At 42.3% G+C, this 17,779-nt stretch overlaps 1 protein-coding gene across 2 annotated transcripts in view; it reads right to left on the bottom strand.

Annotated features, from left to right (window-relative positions):
* Nucleotides 1–17,779, bottom strand: part of Ica1 (islet cell autoantigen 1) — a 136,941-nt gene that overhangs the window by 29,175 nt on the left and 89,987 nt on the right. For both annotated transcript variants that reach the window (XM_021164673.3, XM_021164674.2), the window contains exons 7-8: nucleotides 11,231–11,356; nucleotides 9,653–9,751 (exon numbers count right to left, since the gene is read on the bottom strand). In XM_021164673.3, the coding sequence (XP_021020332.1) occupies nucleotides 9,653–9,751; nucleotides 11,231–11,356 (225 nt within the window). The remainder of the gene's footprint in view (nucleotides 1–9,652; nucleotides 9,752–11,230; nucleotides 11,357–17,779) is intronic.

Here is a 17,779-nt window from a genome sequence, read left to right as displayed (position 1 = left end):
TGAAAGCAAATGCGACAGTGGATGCAGATTGTGTTCTAGAAAGTTTTGTTGTACATACATACATACATACATACATACATACAAAAAAAAATCCAGTAAAAGTAGTATGAGAAAATGTGTGTGTGAACATGTGTGTGTGTGTGTCACATGTGTGTGAGTGTGTGTATGTGCATTAGAGTTTTGTAACCACAAACGGGAGTTCATCAGATGTCAAGGACATACTCTCTTCCATACATTTGCCAATCACGGCATCTCTCTCTTTCTGTCTCTCAGCAGCTGTATTCTCCCTAGAATGCTTCAGTTCTGATTAGAGTGAAGGCTGGAGTACTTTCAGCCAATGCTCCCAGGATTCACTTTTAGATCCCGTGACACTTGTCCAGGCCTCCTGGTTCGCTCAATTATCTCCTCATTGTGTTTCCTTTTTGTCAATCAACTTTGGGCAGGCCATGGACATGTCTGCTTCAGTGAGCTGCGTCTAGCTGCCACAGCCCCTGTCTAAACCCCCAAGATGCCCTTGACAGTTCCATGGCTATCATCCCTCCTGTCTCCAGCCAACCTCCCCTCCTGACCACACTGGAGCAGCCCTCAGACAATCCCTTTGTAATGTAAACCATTCCTTGCCTCTTTTCAAGCCTTTCCCCTGTTGGGCCATTAGCAGGGACTCAATTGTTGGCTCCCTGTCACCACAGTCACACTTAAGACACTATTGTGTGTTCCCAACAGAATGGCTGCAGTTCCAATTGCTACTTTAATTTACTATTAATAATTCCTGTGACAATGCTCTTCTCATCCTACATTACTATTATGCCTATAATTTTGCTTTTGAAGCCTGGCAAATGCTAAAATTCATACTTGTTGATTAAAAAAATTAATGTAATGCTCACCATTAACAATTACATCTATTCAACTAAGCAATGTAAAGGCTCAGAGGAAAGCGATGAAAAGGCATAGAACACCATAAGGAAAATTAATGTAAACATATCAGCTTGTTTATTCACTTTGAGAATTTTGAATGAAGGAAGACGTATTCACACACATACCTGCTTACCTGAAATACAATCCACATGCCACAGGATTCAAACATTCTAAAGTTGTAAGTCAAAGATTTATAACATGTCCACAGAGTTATGCACACATCAGAACAATCGTTTTTTGAACACTGACAGTGGGCTTGCTAACATAAGACTTGGAGATCAAACAAAGCAAAAATCAAAAAGGCGAAACAGCAGAACCACGAAAGAAGCTTGTTTCTGAGGAAAGACGGCACGCACTGAAGGGAGCCTCTAACGGAAAGACTGAAAGCTCACGTCCTAAGCCCACCTGAAATTTAGTTTATTGTGTGATTGTCAAAAGCGTGCCATTCTGTGGAATAGAGAATAATTTCCTGCCTCAAACAAGGTCAGCAGGGAGGGAGGAGACAGTCGGGGTTGCTAAGGGCTAGGGATGCTAGAAATGAACTTTTCTGATTATTTTGAAGTCCCACAACCCAGTTAAAAAACCACTTGCCCCTAACAGTCCCTGCAGAAGTGACAGCATTTTCTGAGTGACAGGAATCCATGTTCTGGCAAAACGAACAAGAAAGGTGTGGGGGCTGCATATGAAGAGCTACCCATCAGACAGAACCACTTCCAACCGCTGGCCTACGGAGTCACATTTGAACCCATGGCCAGAAAAGAAAACTCTAAAACACGTGCTTCTAAGCCTCATCCCAGTCAGCCCTTCCCTCAAACTGTCTGTGGGCATCACTGCCTCTCAGCAGTGGCCAGCATCCCTCGGCTGACTGAAAGCAACTTTGTGGATGAAAGGGTGTCTGCAGACTGAGTAACCTGTCCCTGGCCAGGCTGCAGCAACAGGCTAATAGCTTCCATCAATGCACAAATGGCTTCAGGAAGCACACACACAATATAGAAGATCAGCGTGACAAAGAAAATGTGCAGACCCGGCTCGCAAAAAAAAAAAAAAAAAAAAAAAAAAAACCTGCCTTAAAAAGGAAACAGCTTAATATAATAAAGGGAATTACTACTTCCTGTATTAGGAAAATAAAGGCAGCAGCAACATGCATCTGAAAGAAAGCAAAACGACTCAACAAAACAAATTCCTCAGACAAAGGGCCAGCAGCCAGTTCTAAGAACTCAGACTGAGGCCCACCTTACACAACTGGGTAACATTTCCTGTCGTCCTTAATTAGACACTTCATTTTCTTACTCTACTCTCCATTAATTACACTGTATGCATACAGAGGTGCCAAACAGTTGTCAGGAAAAGGAAACAAAAGCACTTAAAATAGTTTTGCATGGTCAAAAGATGCTGCCTTCAGCTGGGTGTGTGTGTGTATGTTTGTGTTTATATAATTAGTACCACATGAGAAATTAAAAAGCAGAGGACATGATGTGTACCAGCCATGCAATTCATGAACATTTAGAACATATGTCCTCCTCTTCCCCACCACAAACATCCCCCACCATGTACAAATGACACCATATTAATCTAGTACTAGAGACAATTTTCAACTGCACTGCAGAACAACAGGCCAAAGTAAAGCTGGAGGGAAAAAAAAATCACCATCAAAAGACATAATCTTATGCTTTAAAGTAGCGCTGGGACTTGTTTGTGGGAAGCCATCACAGTGCTGGGAAGAGGGGGTCCTTGGATTTATATCGAGCAGTGCTTGGACATGAACACGGTTCTCGTCATTCTCGGGCCTCAGTTTACCCACCAGAACATGGAGATAGTGCCAAGTGTCAATGAAGGGAGCAGGGTAAGGCCAAACTGAGAGAATCTACAGTACCAAACACTACAAACCATTCTTGTCAGGACCCTGAAGAGTTATTTCTCAACCTGTGGGTCCAGACCCCTATGGGTGGGGGGTTATCAATGGACCCTTTCAACTGGGGTCACCAAAGACCTTTGGAAAATACAGATATTTTACATTACAATCCATAACATTTATGAATTACATAAATTCATGAGTTAATTTATTCATAGCAGTTATGAAGCAGCACTAGAAATAATTTTATGGTTGGGGGTTACCACACCATGAGGAACACTCCTGAAGGGTCTCAGCATTAGGAAGGTTGTGAGCCACTGGTCTAAAGCGAGGCTAATGCCTTCAGTCCTGTGTTCTACACTCCAAGTTCACACTCTCCAGCTTCAAGTGGCCTCAGAAACATCCCTTGTCTGCTGACATGGAAGTGCAGGCTCCATGAGATGAGGTAACCTGCTTCTGGCCATTCAGCCACAGACAGACACTACATCTGAATCTATCTTTACAGTTGCACAACTTAAGGAAATGTCTTGAACAACCAAGTGTAGGACATTTACTCAACTTCCCCTTTAATGAGAAGTGGTGAGGACTCCACTCCACTTTCTTAAAGAGGACTCCCATGTTCCCAGATATTTGAGGGGCTGCCACATAAATTACTGTTTTCACCCACAAGAGAAAACTTCAAAGTATGACTGTTAATTGGAAGCTATGGCTGTACTTTTTAAAGGTAGCATTTCTGCTCTTTCCTGCCCACCTGCCTCACAGCCAAAAGTGCCCGTGGGAAGTGGTTCATAGCAGGGTGGTAAAAGCCTGAACTCTGCTGTTCCCAGATCTAGTGCACATGCACAGAGCCTTGGGCAAATTACTAGCTGTCTCTGGGCTCCAGTTTCATTTGAAACCTGAGAATAAGATTGGACATACTCAAGTGCTCTGAAGATAATTTGAGGGTTAAATAAAACACAGACATTTTCTACATGTTAATGCTGAACCTAACAGTGTTATTGATTGCAATCCCATCCCTGGTACATTTAAGACTCACACACATCATATGAGAACATTCCTAGGCATTATTTCATAGCAAGTGTCTGGCACAGAAAAACTATACACTGGGAATATTTTTTTTTCTTGTCTGGCAAAGAGAAGTTCGGGAAGAAGGAACGGGGGCAGGAGAAGACCTAGGCTGCTGTGAGGAGAGCCCAAGTGACCAGCTGCCAGGGAGAAATAATGCCAATCACCATAAGGCAGAGACAGCAAAGGACAGACAAAACTCTGCCTTGCCTAGATCGGATTTCAGTAGTGGTCCTGGTTAGCTCATCCATTCCCTCCTCCCCAGTGACTGAGATATCCCTCCAAACCTGTTCTTGCCAAGGATCTGGCCTGGAACAGTTTGGGGGGAAAAAAAGAAAGAAAAAGAAAAACAAAACAAACAAACAAACAAACAAAAAAAAAAACCAAGGAAAAAGCTTTGCTAAGTACCCTGAGAGCAAAACTTGAAAGTCTAAAAGGATATTCTGGATGCTCGCCACGAGTAATTGCCTTGTTGGGACTGTTAACTAAAATAGCATTGCAGAGATATTTACCCAATTTTCATAAAAACTATTATGGCATTATTTTCAAAGCAAGTAACTACAGAGCCATGTGGCCCGCTGGTAAATGCTCAGATGATTAGCTGAGAAATGTGAAGGTGGGTGGAAGGAGGCTGCTAGGCATATGAATTTGAGAAAAACAAAATTCAGAAAAGGATGTTTTGGTCTTTTGAAAGCTAGGAGTATTTTGGTCTCCAGAATGACGTTTCATTCCCCAGTGCTGGGACCCACACCCCAGAGAGAAGGAAGGAACGACCGTGGCTGTTCCAATGGTTATTTTTGAACATGCTTGGTGTTGAGTTTTTAAGTTCAGGTTCCCTAGAGGTGAATCTTGGCCCAGGTCAAGAGTAAGTTACAAAGCCAATTTGCATTGGTTAGAGCCAGCTTGGTTGAAGAGATGGCACACCCTCATGACTTTCTGGCTCTTCTGTCCCTGGTGGGAATTATTTGAGAGCCAATCAAGGCCTGTGGGGTTGAAGGACAGGTTTGGAAATGGAACTGCCAGATGTTCAGTGAAACCAGGGAGGGAGTGGGCTATGTGAGCCCCAGGTTGAAGCCTGCTAAGATTTCCTATTGACACCCTTGCCTGTGAGTCTTGTTGGGAAACCCAACAGTCTGGGATGAAAACGGTAATAACTGAAACTGGACTGCTAGACCTAGCAATTTTCTTCCAATGTGCTGTCCATGACTGACTTCTGGTTCCACTGTAGAATTCTTAGTAAGTCCATCTCCAGCATCACCACTAGTGTTGCTGGAGGTCTTACTTACTGGAGGACTTCTATCTCCATCACAACGACTGCTGATATGACCCTCCCTGCCAGCACCATTATTACCAGGACTACCTTCCCCACATCTCTCCCATCAGTTCAACACCAGGAACCCTGCTAACATTTTAATCACTAACATCCACACCAACCATCATCAGCATCAGCAATTCCTCTACTACTGTGTTAGTCAACACCCACAGCAACACCAACATATTCTTCACATTCACAGCCTCTTCTACCACCTCACTTGTACCACCACCACCATCAGCAGCAAAATCAATTCCTCCACTACCACCTTTGCTTCCTGTGCTTTTATGTACTTTCTCATACAATCCGAGAATATGAAGAGCAAAGTGGAAAAAAAAATCCTCTGTTTCTTCCAAAACCACTGAAATGAAGTGTGCCAAAGGGCTCTACTCCACAACTGACCATCTCTGTTAAACCCAAGCACTCTGATGGCTTCAAAAACAAGAACACACTCCAGAGTGTGCTACATGTGAGGAGAAATGATTTCAGGTAAACTGGGACAGCCTCGTGAAACACTGGCTCAGAGAAAAGTTAAAAAACAAATGTGGCAGGATCACACACACCTATAACCTAGCACTTGGGAGACCAAAGTAGGAGGATTGTGAGTTGAAAGTCATAGTGGTTTAAGCTTGGCCGGGCATGGTGGCGCACACCTTTAATCCCAGCACTCGGGAGGCAGAGGCAGGCAGATTTCTGAGTTCGAGGCCAGCCTGGTCTACAAAGTGAGCTCCAGGACAGCCAGGGCAATACAGAGAAACCCTGTCTTGAAAAACCAAAAAAAAAAAAAAAAAAAAAAAAGAGTCTGTTTTAAAGAATTGAACAGCAACTCAGACAGCCCTGTAATGCAAACATGAGAAGAGGGGCATGCTGGCCTTCAACCAGTCTTCAGAAGTACGTGTCCATGTTGTAAAGGGCCCAGTCCTTACCCTAATATCCCTATAAAAATGCCCAACTCTACCCACTACCAGAACACCGGATAGAGAAGGAATGGCAATTGATGCAAATGGAACTGTAGATGATCCAGGGAAAAGCCACTTGACTCCTCTGTGGCTGTCGCCTGCCCTGGATCCATGGAGAAATGTACAAGTGATATCCTGGAAGGATGAAGCGAACAACCACATCTAAGGGCTGGAAACTTAAGACAAGCACTTCTCTCCTAAAAAGACATCATTTCATTTCGTTTCTTTAAAATGCTTTAAGCTCTGAGCCCAAATTGCTCCCCCCAAAGAGGGACAACGCTTTCCAGATCCAGCATGTGACATTTTCTGCCTGTCTCCCGAAGGTGATAATTCCTGCCATGTGAGGGATGCTCCCAGATTTGGGATAAACATACAATTAATACACTGATGATAGATAATTCGTACAAACTATGCATGTTTACTAACATTTTAATGAACCAGTAAGTGTTTGTGTTTGAAAACAGAAGCGAGGGAAAACTCGCCTTTTACTGGCAACCACTTAGAATGCTTCTGTTTTAAGTTGGAGGCACTGGAATGATCAGTTTTACAGTTTCATAAGATTACATTTCAAAGCTAAATTTTCCATAATATTGAATGCTAAAATGTATCCTTAAGTTGAAACGATTCTATGCCCTCCCCAAGAAAGAATCACTATACTCACGTCGGGCCTGGACCAAAACAGTGTTAGCTGTCCCATGAAGCACTTCCACGAAACAGTCTAAATCAGTGATGACTTGAATATTTTGGAAGATGTATGAAGTGGAGACTCATTTTTATAGTGAGTCTCATTATATCTCTTAGGTAAAGCTTCATGAGAATTTGCAGGGCACGAGGTGCAGCCTCATACTTCTGCTGTAAGAGAATCTCTCTATCCAACAGGACACGCGGAGTGTTTAACACATTAATTATCATCCTTCATCAAGCAGAAAACTAATAGTCAGGAAATACAGCTGCAACGGCACAATTACCAACACACTCAGAACACACCCTGAAGCAAAGGAAACAAATGGCCCGCTTTTCATTAGCAGAGCTTGGCAGTCCTCTCCTAAGACAACGTTTTCTTTCCAGTCAGAATCCCAAAAGGCATCTTAAGGGGCCATTTGCTTACGTCAACCTGGAGGACAAATTAATCCTGAAGACACTTATTTAAATTCCAAAATATCCTTTATCAATAGAGAAGGCCTTTCTAAAATTATAGGTTTGAAAATTGGTTGGATGACATATGAATTTATGTAACTACAGGCCACATGTTTTAAAAGGCTATCGGTAGAAGATTTCTGGATATTTAAACAGCATCATCATCCTTAAACAGGGCACATAGGGAACTAATGGGTTTCATCTTCATGTTTCCTGGCATACAATTTGATACATAGTGCATCTATCTATAAAAACATAATGACCTGTGTATAACAGGATCTCATTATGTCCAATGGGAGCCCACATAATTATCTATCAGCTTGAATTTCTAATATGTCATCCCTGGAAGCCTAGATCAGCATCATTCTCGAGGCTAATGAAAAAAAAAAACCAGCCTATTTGATGGGTTTGTGGACACTTATTCTTACTTTGACTGTAACACCATCATACTTTAAGAGATGTATTTATCCTACAAGATTATATTACAAATAAGCTATGCATTGTTATTTAAACTATAACCTAAGGGAAGATGAAGGATATAAAAGGTAATAGTGAGCTGTCTGTGCAAAATATTTGTAATTATGTCCCAAATCACAAGTGTCAATCTGTCACTAAATTCTTGCTCAGTAACCCTCTAACGTAAGCAGCACAGCCTTTGCTGCAGGGTGAACAGCATGACATGTATCTTGGAGTCACAGTTTCCTCAGCCCAGGAGGACAGGACTCACGTTCTTCCATGCTTGTGGCACTCTCATGTCACTTATACACAATAAACTCGAACATGAGTCTTCTTAAATTATATTTGAGGAAAAAGACATTTCATTTGACTTCCTGGCCAAATTATGTTTTACAAGACAGGTAACCTTTGGTTACTAGATGCAAATTCAACCATGTGGGCAGGTTAGCAGTATTTTTCTAGCATGCACGAGGTCCTAGGTTCAGTCCTTAATCCTATGAAAATGGAAACGAAAGACCGGCACTAACAGCAGAACGAACTGTTACGATGCCCAGGAAGTGCCCATGGAAGGGAAGGTTGATCTGCTCGGGCCAGGGTAAGAACTGTAGGTAGTAATTTTAACTAAGCTTCCTTGGTTGGGAGGGATACTTCCTAAGTTGCTGAAAACATCAGTAAATCACAGAGAAGAATTGCAGCTGCTTCCAACAGTAACCCAGCCAGTGTGACGAGGGCTGAGGGCTGCTTGCTGACTGTGCAGACATTTGGCTGGATGACAGACATCCAGGAAGCATAAGAAATGAAAAGCCTCCCTATCCTAGTAAGGTTGTATAGTTGACGAGAGAAACAGTGCATATTAAGGATGCATTCGCCCTGCAGTATGTCAGTGAGCAAGGTAGGGACTGTGAGGACCAACTCTATGGCTAGGCATCCTTCCTAGAGTCAGCATGGGTACAGCTCAGGACAAGCACACACTCCTGGGTCCTTCTTGAGACCTTCATTCAGGCAACATCTTTGAAGGTTTCTATCACAATATTTTTGCAGATTTTTAGGTGACTTATAAACATTTAAAGTCAGAGATGTTTTTACAGCAGAGAGAGGGGTACTGTTTTGATGTTTCACTACCTATGTGGACCTATAAATTTCCTTAAAAATCAGGAGTGAGCAATTTCAAGGCTTATTTTTGCTAGGTTTATTCTTGCCTGATAGTTTTCCTTAAAAGATACACCCCAAAAACAAGGCACCCGCTGTTCTCTCCGATCATTCTTAAAATCCCTCTGGAATGACAATCACTTTCTTATCTTGATGTGCATTCACCTCTGGTAGCCATTGGGGCAGACAAGTTCCAAATCAGCTTCAATACTGCGAATCAGATACTGTATACAACCCCCCTTTTAGAGTCAAGGATCCTTGAGTTTACTGTATCTCTTTCAATTAGAAAATATTACTATAGCCCCATGGAAAATTCCAATCTTATGTTGGAGGTGCCTTTAGAATAAAGTGACACATATATATATATATATATATACATATATATATACATACATATGTATGTATATATATATGTATATATATGTATGTATATATGTGTGTGTGTGTATTCATAAAGAAACATCTTCTCAGATCTGCATATTCAGAATTAATAATTAAAAGTAGGGATGTAACTCAGTGGTAGACTATCTAGCATGTTTTAAAGCCCTGAATTCCATCCCAGGTAATGGAAAAGCAAAACTAATCTAAACTAAACAAAAAGTAATTAGTTCCGTGTTCTTGAGTGCGCTTGTCTTCAACAACGTCAGATAAATAGGAATTATCATGATATATAGTGAAAGGATGCATCAGAGACATAGTTCTCTCTGACAGAGGTCTGGGAGTGATGATACTGCTGTGGGTTTGGTTTATAATACAAACAAAACTGGCTTTTCACAAGATTCCCTAGTGAGTCTCTGGCTTTCATACCTTTAACGTTGTGAATTCATATGGTTGATAACCTTTGAAGCTCTCATGAATGGCTGCCATGGTGTGAGAAGTTTTCTCCCAAAAGTGGAGCAGAGTGGTCTGTAAAAGAAAGATGGTAAAGCCATCAATGTCTTGAATGCCTACTTCTTTCTGGCCTGGGTCCCTGGAGAAGTGATCTACAGCTTCCCAGGTCATCTCAACACTGACTTGGTCTCATCTCTGTACCTCCCTTTCTTCCCATGTGTACTGGCTAGTTTTGTGTCAACTTGACACAGCTGGAGTTATCACAGAGAAAGGAGCTTCAGTTGAGGAAATGCCTCCATGAGATCCAACTGTAAGGCATTTTTCTCAATTAGTGATCAAGGGGGGAAAGGCCCCTTGTGGGTGGGACCACCTCTGGGCTGGTAGTCTTGGGTTCTATAAGAGAGCAGGCTGAGCAAGCCAGGGGAGGCAAGCCAGTAAGGAACATCCCTCCATGGCCTCTGCATCAGCTCCTGCTTCCTGACCTGCTTGAGTTCCAGTCCTGACATCATTTGGTGATAAACAGCAATGTGGAATTGTAAGCTGAATAAATTCTTTCCTCCCCAACTGTTTCTTGGTCATGATGTTTGTGCAGGAATAGAAACCCTGACTAAAACACCATGGTTTACTTAGACCTTGTCACGTCATCCAACTAAACTTCCCCCAATGCTTAGGTTGCACCCACTGCCTGGACCCTCACCTCGACATCTTTGCCCCATTCAGTCCATTCTCCAAAGCCCAGGGCTATTCATTCATCTCTTTTTATAATGATTTGGTTTCTCTAAAATTTCATTGACAGTATTTTTTCAGGGTGGTAGTGGTGGAGACACAGAGTCTCATACTGTGACCCTGGATGACCTGGAACTTGTTTTGTAGACCAGACTAGTCTTGAACTCAGAGATCCACCTCTGTCTGCCTCCTGAGTACTAGGATTAAAGGTTCGTGCCACCATGGTCCCCTTATTGACGTTCTTAAAAGTATTTTTATCTGTGTAGAACACCTTTTCTAGAGGTTTGGGAAATTCAGTAAAAATTTACTGCCTCCAGTTTTCTTCCTAAACTTCAAATTCTTTGGGTTATAGTAATCTGCACATTCCCAACAACTCCCAGCATCTGGTATTTCACACTCAGTTGGTGTCAACAGCACTGAGGACAGACCCAGGGCTACCCTGAAGGAAGGACAGCAGTATTAAGAGAGATGAAACCAAGTGCCTTGAATAAGCATCACACCCTGATTATGCTAATAGGGTATTGTGCTAATAGGGTATTGTGCTAAGAGGGTCTAGATCAGAATCTGGAAAGACACAGACGAAGAAAGGCACCCAGGGCAGAAAGGACCCACAAAACAAATGCAGGAAAGTAGAAAACTCCACCATGTATACAGCACATAGTTTTGACTGTGCTGTTGATTAAACTGTGGGGCCTTAAAAAGCAGAAAGGAGGGTGCATTCAGAATCCGTGATGCCCAGGGCATACTTTGATTCAAACCTAAAATTTCCCATTGTCTAATAAGCCTCTGGCTAGTCTTTGTTCATGGAGTCAGATACCACTTTGTTACCTGGTATGTTGCTAGCATGTGAGATAAGAGGTTACATCTGCTTGCTCCAAGAAGATCCACCTTTTGACACACATCCATCTTCAACTTGTCAAAGTTTTTTTTCGCAAGGCGGACTTGTGTCTGCACCTACGAAAGGGAAAGCAAATCTCTGAGACACTCAAACCTCCATGATGTTAAAATTTGCAGGTGAGGAAAGACCAGTGAAGGGTTTCTCCGCCTTATATAAGAAAACGTCATTAAATGTTCCAGACAAATGAGCAGATCTGACATCCATTCTTTCCTTCCAAAAGACTTAGACAAGGACTCTGATGATTATACTTTTGTAACAGACCTACTTTATAAATTATATGTTTTGCAGAATAAGATTAATAACTGTGTCTCTGGGCACTTATGAGCGGGTCACAGTGAAGTCTGGAGACACACACATCCTGAAGAAGATGCTTTGGACCAGGGTTTTCCAGTCTCTGGAGCAGAGTCCCACACAGTCTTCACTTGGCTTTTCCTAGCATTAACATCTTTCTTGTGTAACATTTGCTAAAATGGAAAGCTATCATTGACACAATCCTATTTACTGATTTCTATATTTTCTTAAGGTTCTTTTTTCCCTACTAACATAATTCTACTGTTTCAGGAGCCAATTGAGGGTTTATATCAAAGAATTTTTCCACGGCCTAAAACATTCCTACTGATAAATTTTCAATTTATATTACTGAGTGATGAATACCAGCAAAACTCCAACTACCCGTGAACCACACTGTAATTCAGGGAAGCAGTGATGGCCAGGAAAGTCCTGCACAAGTTAACTCTATAACTTATGTTGTAGGAGAGTAGAGTTTTCCAATGTAGAGGGCTAGGGACATAGCTGAGTCAGCAAAGTGCTTGAGTAGCATTTGCAAGGCCCAGCATTCCATTCCCAGCACTCCAGAAGCCGGCTGTAGTAGCTCATTCCTGTGATTCCAGCAATCTGGAGATGATGGCAGAAAGATCAGAAGTTTCAGATCACCTTTGGCTACACAGAGAGATTGAGGCCAGCCTCAGTTACATGAGATTCTGTCTAAATACACACACACACACCATTCACAAATGCACATATATATATATATTAAAAAAGTGAAGTCAAAATTTCCCCTTCTTCTAATCCAAGGTGCCACTCTATAATATTTTGGATGGGGAAAGCCAGGCACTTAGAAAAAGAAAGAACAACATTTTATTGAGTTTTTTTTTAACTTATAGAAATCTATACACACATAATGTGTTCTACTTGGATAATTTCAAATATTATTTTGAAACCCTCTTGCATCATAGAAACTAGGCAGATGAGTATTACAAGTAACGCTGAGGTATTCCATGCTTTTTCATCAGTATATACCAGGCAGCGCAGAACAGCCTGGGACAAGGCACATACTAAACACATATTTGTTGATGGGATGCTTCCCATGCCATTTAAAAATGTCCATAATTAAAGCCTTTAAGATAGCTTTATACGTAGTGATTTTGAGGGTTGGTCAGATGGCTCAGTGAATAAGGACAGATACTACCAAGCCTGATGACATGAGTTCAATTCCTGGACCCCACATAGTGGAAGAAGAGAACAGACTTAGGGTGGGGCTGGCTCTCTGACTTAATAACCACCCAACTATGCTCCTTTAAGCACCTTCCCCTACTGCCTGGAAAATCAAGAAGCTCAAAACTGCATTTTACACAGAAATATAAGCTTCACTATGGGATTGTAGGCAACTGGAAAATGATGAGGTTAAACATTTAATACACCGATAGAATTAATACCTACGAGAATAGAGGATGTGAGAGTAGCGTGTATAGCCCACATAAATTGTCTAAGGATTCTTCTCCATCCCTTATCTACAGTGCTGGAGAGAGCAGTGGACGGTAGCTCTTAGCTCCCCTCCGCCTGACCACACTGTGAGCACAAACACCCTGGAGATTGATTATTCATTGTTGCAGAATGCAGACTAAAATTCACCCCCTGGGAGCTCTAACTATAAGAAGTTTAAAGTGACTGAAATATCATTAATGTTCTGCCTTCCTCTGAGAAGAGAAAGGAAATGGAAAAGAGACCATGGGCTGCTAGGGGCCGCGAAAGAAGAAGAAATCCAGATGGAGAGAATTTTAGCAGCTGAGATTTTTGTTGTAGATCGCCAAGGGTCAACATACTCACCCAGAAGAGCCTTTTCAACTAGGGCCTGAAAATTATGTCCTCGGTGTTTTCCTTTGAAAGGGGGAAGGAACAGGTTTGGGGCATGAACTTTTGTGCAATCATTCAATACAAGTCTATAGGGCACGTATGAGTCCAGTCCTATGTTATGTATATGGCAGAGGGTATCTGTAAAGTACTAACACATGTAATGCACAGTCAGGAAACTTTTCTGAAAGGGTGCACAATGATATGAGCATGCTAAGTTTCTAAGTTGTTGAGAGAAACTGGCAATTACATCACAGTGAGAGTGAGTACCGAGAGCAGAGATAAGGGATGATGAACCGCCCTGGGGTAGGGAGGTCACTGTAAAGTGATGGCATTATTACCTCTGGGAGGTGGTGTCAATGTAGTCCCAAGGACTGTCCTTTCTGCATTCTCTTATACTGTGTCCTGTGACTTTGTAGTCTCCCCTATCTCTGAAATCAGGCTTGACCATATGACTTGGTGTTGGCCAATGAGAGGCTATCAGATATAAGAAGAGTGGAAACCTCAAAGAGGGAATGTCAGCCTGTATCGATCTTCCTTCTCTCCTTTTCAGATTGGCCAGCTGGAGGGTGTGAGCCACATGACATGATGAGACTTAAGGAGGAGAGCTCAGACATTATTAACAGAACCTGCCTTGTAGCTGAATACCAACCATTGTGTAAGTAGTTACCACACCAGAAAACACCCTGTTAGCAATAGACTGGTAAGCAATAAAAAGATGCTTATTGTTGGAAGCCCTTGAATGCTATGATGGTTTTATTTCATGGCCTGATTATAACAACAGATTATTGAGGTAAACAGTCAGAAAACAGGCAATGAGGGCTTCTGGGAAGAGCCAATGCCACCGCAAATCTAAGGTATATAAAAGACTGCCTTACTTATATGAAAGTTTAGATTTTTCTAACAAGATACAAATGAGATTGTGTTCCCTTGGGTACAAATTTTGATTTTTTTTAGATGATTTTGTTGGGATTTTGAAGGGTAGTTTTAGAAACAGGTAAGATGTGGATTGTGCCCCAGTGAGTTCTGAGAGGCCATGTGCTTTGTGTATCGATGATGATTATTAAAACACTTAACGCGCTGCTGAGCTCCCAAATGCTGTGTCCTTTCCATGCCGAACAAAGAGGAGGCTATCCTGTTGGGCATTTGGAATCCTGAACAGTTTGTTTCATAGTCTGTGTCCCAGGTTTGCTCTCTAGAACACACTCAGCCCAGCCAAGGACAAAACTCGAAGGGCACACTAGAGTACAGACCACCACTGTGTGGTAATTTCACATGCTTCCAGATGCAGTTGAGTGAAAATGTTTTTATTATTATTCCTCTCCATCCCATATAAATTCAATTCAATTGCATAAACATCTTGAGGAGCCCCTGTGGTTTTCAAGGCTCTTTTAAAATTATTTTACTCAAATAAATGTGCCCTTTGTTTATTTCTTCATTTTGTTTCTGTAGCTCCACCTTTTGCTTCTTCTTTCCCAATCTTTAGGAAGTGATCGTGCATATTAGTCTAGTCTGGGTCTTGTTTTCCATAGGCCACAGAAACTCAATTTACCCAAGAAAGCAGCCACGACTCTACCGCCAAAACTATAAGGCATGGCTCTGTGTTCATTCCTCCTACTGTGAAATTCTACCTCTTAGCCCTCAACTTGAACTAGCCAGGGCAAAGGCAAAGGGATTCATCCTTCACTCACACTAGCCTTGCTACCCAGTGAGAGAAAGTCTTCATATTACTCCACAGCCAAGGAATTGGAGCATACCTTTGTTGTTTCCTAAGTGTTTAATTTCCTTTAAGAACAAAAGAAAAATCCACTCTGACTTTTTTTTCAGGTAGTAATTCTGACACACACACACACACACACACACACACACACACACACACACACACACATTCTTTAGGCAGATATTTACTGAGTGCCATATCTGTCAGGTGTTGATAGTGATAGGCACAAAGAGAAGTGTTTTTTTTTTTTTTTGAATGGGAATTTCTTTTAAATTAGCAAATGCCTAAGGACAGATTAGGGGAGGGGTTCAGAAGAAAGTCTGAAACATCTTACAGCAATGACTTATCAAACCATTTGACTTGGAGGAAGTCAACGGTGGTCAATCTACACTAAAGGGACTGAGCATGGATATCTGTCAAAAGTAGTCCAGCTGCCAGAGGGGAGTTTGAAAGGCCCAAAGAAAGAGGAAATAGGGCATGTCCTAGAACCGATCAATAGTGGACGAGCATAGCTGTGCTGCTGAGAATGTGGAGAAAGGTGCTATGAGATGAAGCAGAAGGTCTGATCATACCTACCCTGGAGGACAGACTTTTATTTTAGTTTTGACCTAGGCACAGTAGAAAAATCTTGGGGGCTTTAAAGCAAGAAGGAGACAGGACTCTTACTTTCAGGACTCTTACTTTCATCACTTGTTTTGATGGGCAGATTGGCAGGAGAGGGATGAAGGTGGATACGGATAGATTGAAAGTCAAAGGAATGATGGCAGTGGTTTTAGACTAGTGTACTGATGCTCTGGATACAGGAGAGAATGTAATGATCCAAGAGATACTCAGGAGATAAAAGAGGCCTTGAGGAGAGAGCACATGTATGAAGAAACTGCAGCCTTCCAGTTCCTGTCTGCGCCTACAGGTATCTTCTGTAGATGCCCCATGGTCCAAGCATCTGCAATATCCTAGAATCTTCATTTCAACATATGCTCCCCCTTCACATCTTCTTCACACAATGGCCACTTAGGGCATCCTTGCATGGACTCTGACCCTGCCACACATTACCTGGCCTTAGTGGTTCTACACGATGCCTGCAATCTTCCATATATTTTATGCCTTTAAAGCCAGTGCCATATAAATAATGATTCTAAGTTCTGCAGTCAACTTGGGATACACTCCTTTCCCCAGGTATTATCAGCATGTGTGTGTTGTGTGTGTGTGTCGGGGGGGACACTCTCCTAGGCAGTTGCTTTAAAGGAGATGAGACCCCCCTCCCCCACTACTACTCCATTCTCAGCTCAGTCTTTCTCCTTTCAGACAAATGAACATATTTGCAGGCTGGGTCCTTTGATCAGGGGATGGGGTAGCTTGTCCTCAGAAGTCTCTTTCTTGTTGTCCAGTACAGAAGGCCAGGTTTCTCTTTGGCAGTGCCGATCTCTTCAACAGTTACAGCTGCCTTGCAACCAGTGCTCCTAACTCCTGAGGAACTTTAAGTCTAACCACACATCCTCCAAACAAATTAATCCATTGTCTTAAATTCCACTTCACTCAGATTCTCAACCCAGGCAGGATGAATGCAAAATTCCTGCCCCAAATGTCATACAAAGGGTCCCCATCCCAATTCCTGACAGAGTCCCCATTCCCCTCCAAACCCCTCTAAGTTTGTGGTTCTATCACATTCTTGTCTTTTAAGCTCCCACCAGAACAGCCTATTAAGCTCCGTTTACTGAAGTTGCAAACTCTTTTGTTCCAGCCATAAAACACTTCAAGGTCTAAGAACCGCATGGTCAGGTTAAACATAGCAAGACCCCACTTCTCGGATGCAATTTCTGTCTTAGTTTCTTTTCCTGTTGCTGTTATAAAATACTGAAACAAAAGCCATTAAGAAAGATAAAGTGCATTTCACGTCTGATTCAAGATACGGTCGATGGCAGACAGGTCAAGGCAGCGGGTGCTTGGGACAGCAGGTACTTGTTGCAGCTAGTAACAGCACATCCATAGTCAGGAAACAAGATGGATAAATACTGGCTCTCAGATTGTTTTCTCCATTCTATAAAATGGAGGATCCCAGGTCAAGTAACGGTTCATCCCACAACTAAAGACAGGCCTTCCAGTATTACTTAACATAACTAAGATAACCCCTCACAGGCATGCCCACCGGCCCAACTCGTGTGCTTCTATATTCTGTCCACTATGATAGCACTGATCATCACAGCATTTTAAACCCAGTTAAATCCACCATAATATACCATGCTGACGGCAGCTGAGGAACCAGATCCCTTTCTTAGGACTTGCGAACTTGAAACAAGAGAAAAATTAGTCTCAGTTTGTCTTTTAACAGCAAAAACTCTAAAGGCAGGAGTCTTGACATTTGAGGTTTGGGTTATGTGCAGAGACCTGATCTGCAAAGAAAAACAGAAAAGGGAGGCAGCAAGGAGATGCCTTAGTAGGCAAGAAAGCTTGCTTTGCAATCATGAGGACCTGAGTTTCAGTCCCCAGTACCCAAACCATGGCTGTATGTGCATAGTATGACTGCGCATGGCAGGGCAGTCAAGCTTAGCCAAAGCTTCAAGTTCAGTGATGGATGCTTAGTTTCCAGGCAACAAGGTATGGGAAATGGAGGAAGACACCTGATATCTTA

Source organism: Mus caroli, unplaced genomic scaffold, assembly GCF_978045245.1.
Source record: "Mus caroli unplaced genomic scaffold, Mus_caroli_1 scaffold_7, whole genome shotgun sequence".
In the NCBI taxonomy this organism is placed as follows: Eukaryota; Metazoa; Chordata; class Mammalia; order Rodentia; family Muridae; genus Mus; species Mus caroli.
The sequence above is the reverse complement of the archived record's forward strand: the minus strand, read 5'-3'. Positions and strand labels throughout refer to the sequence as shown.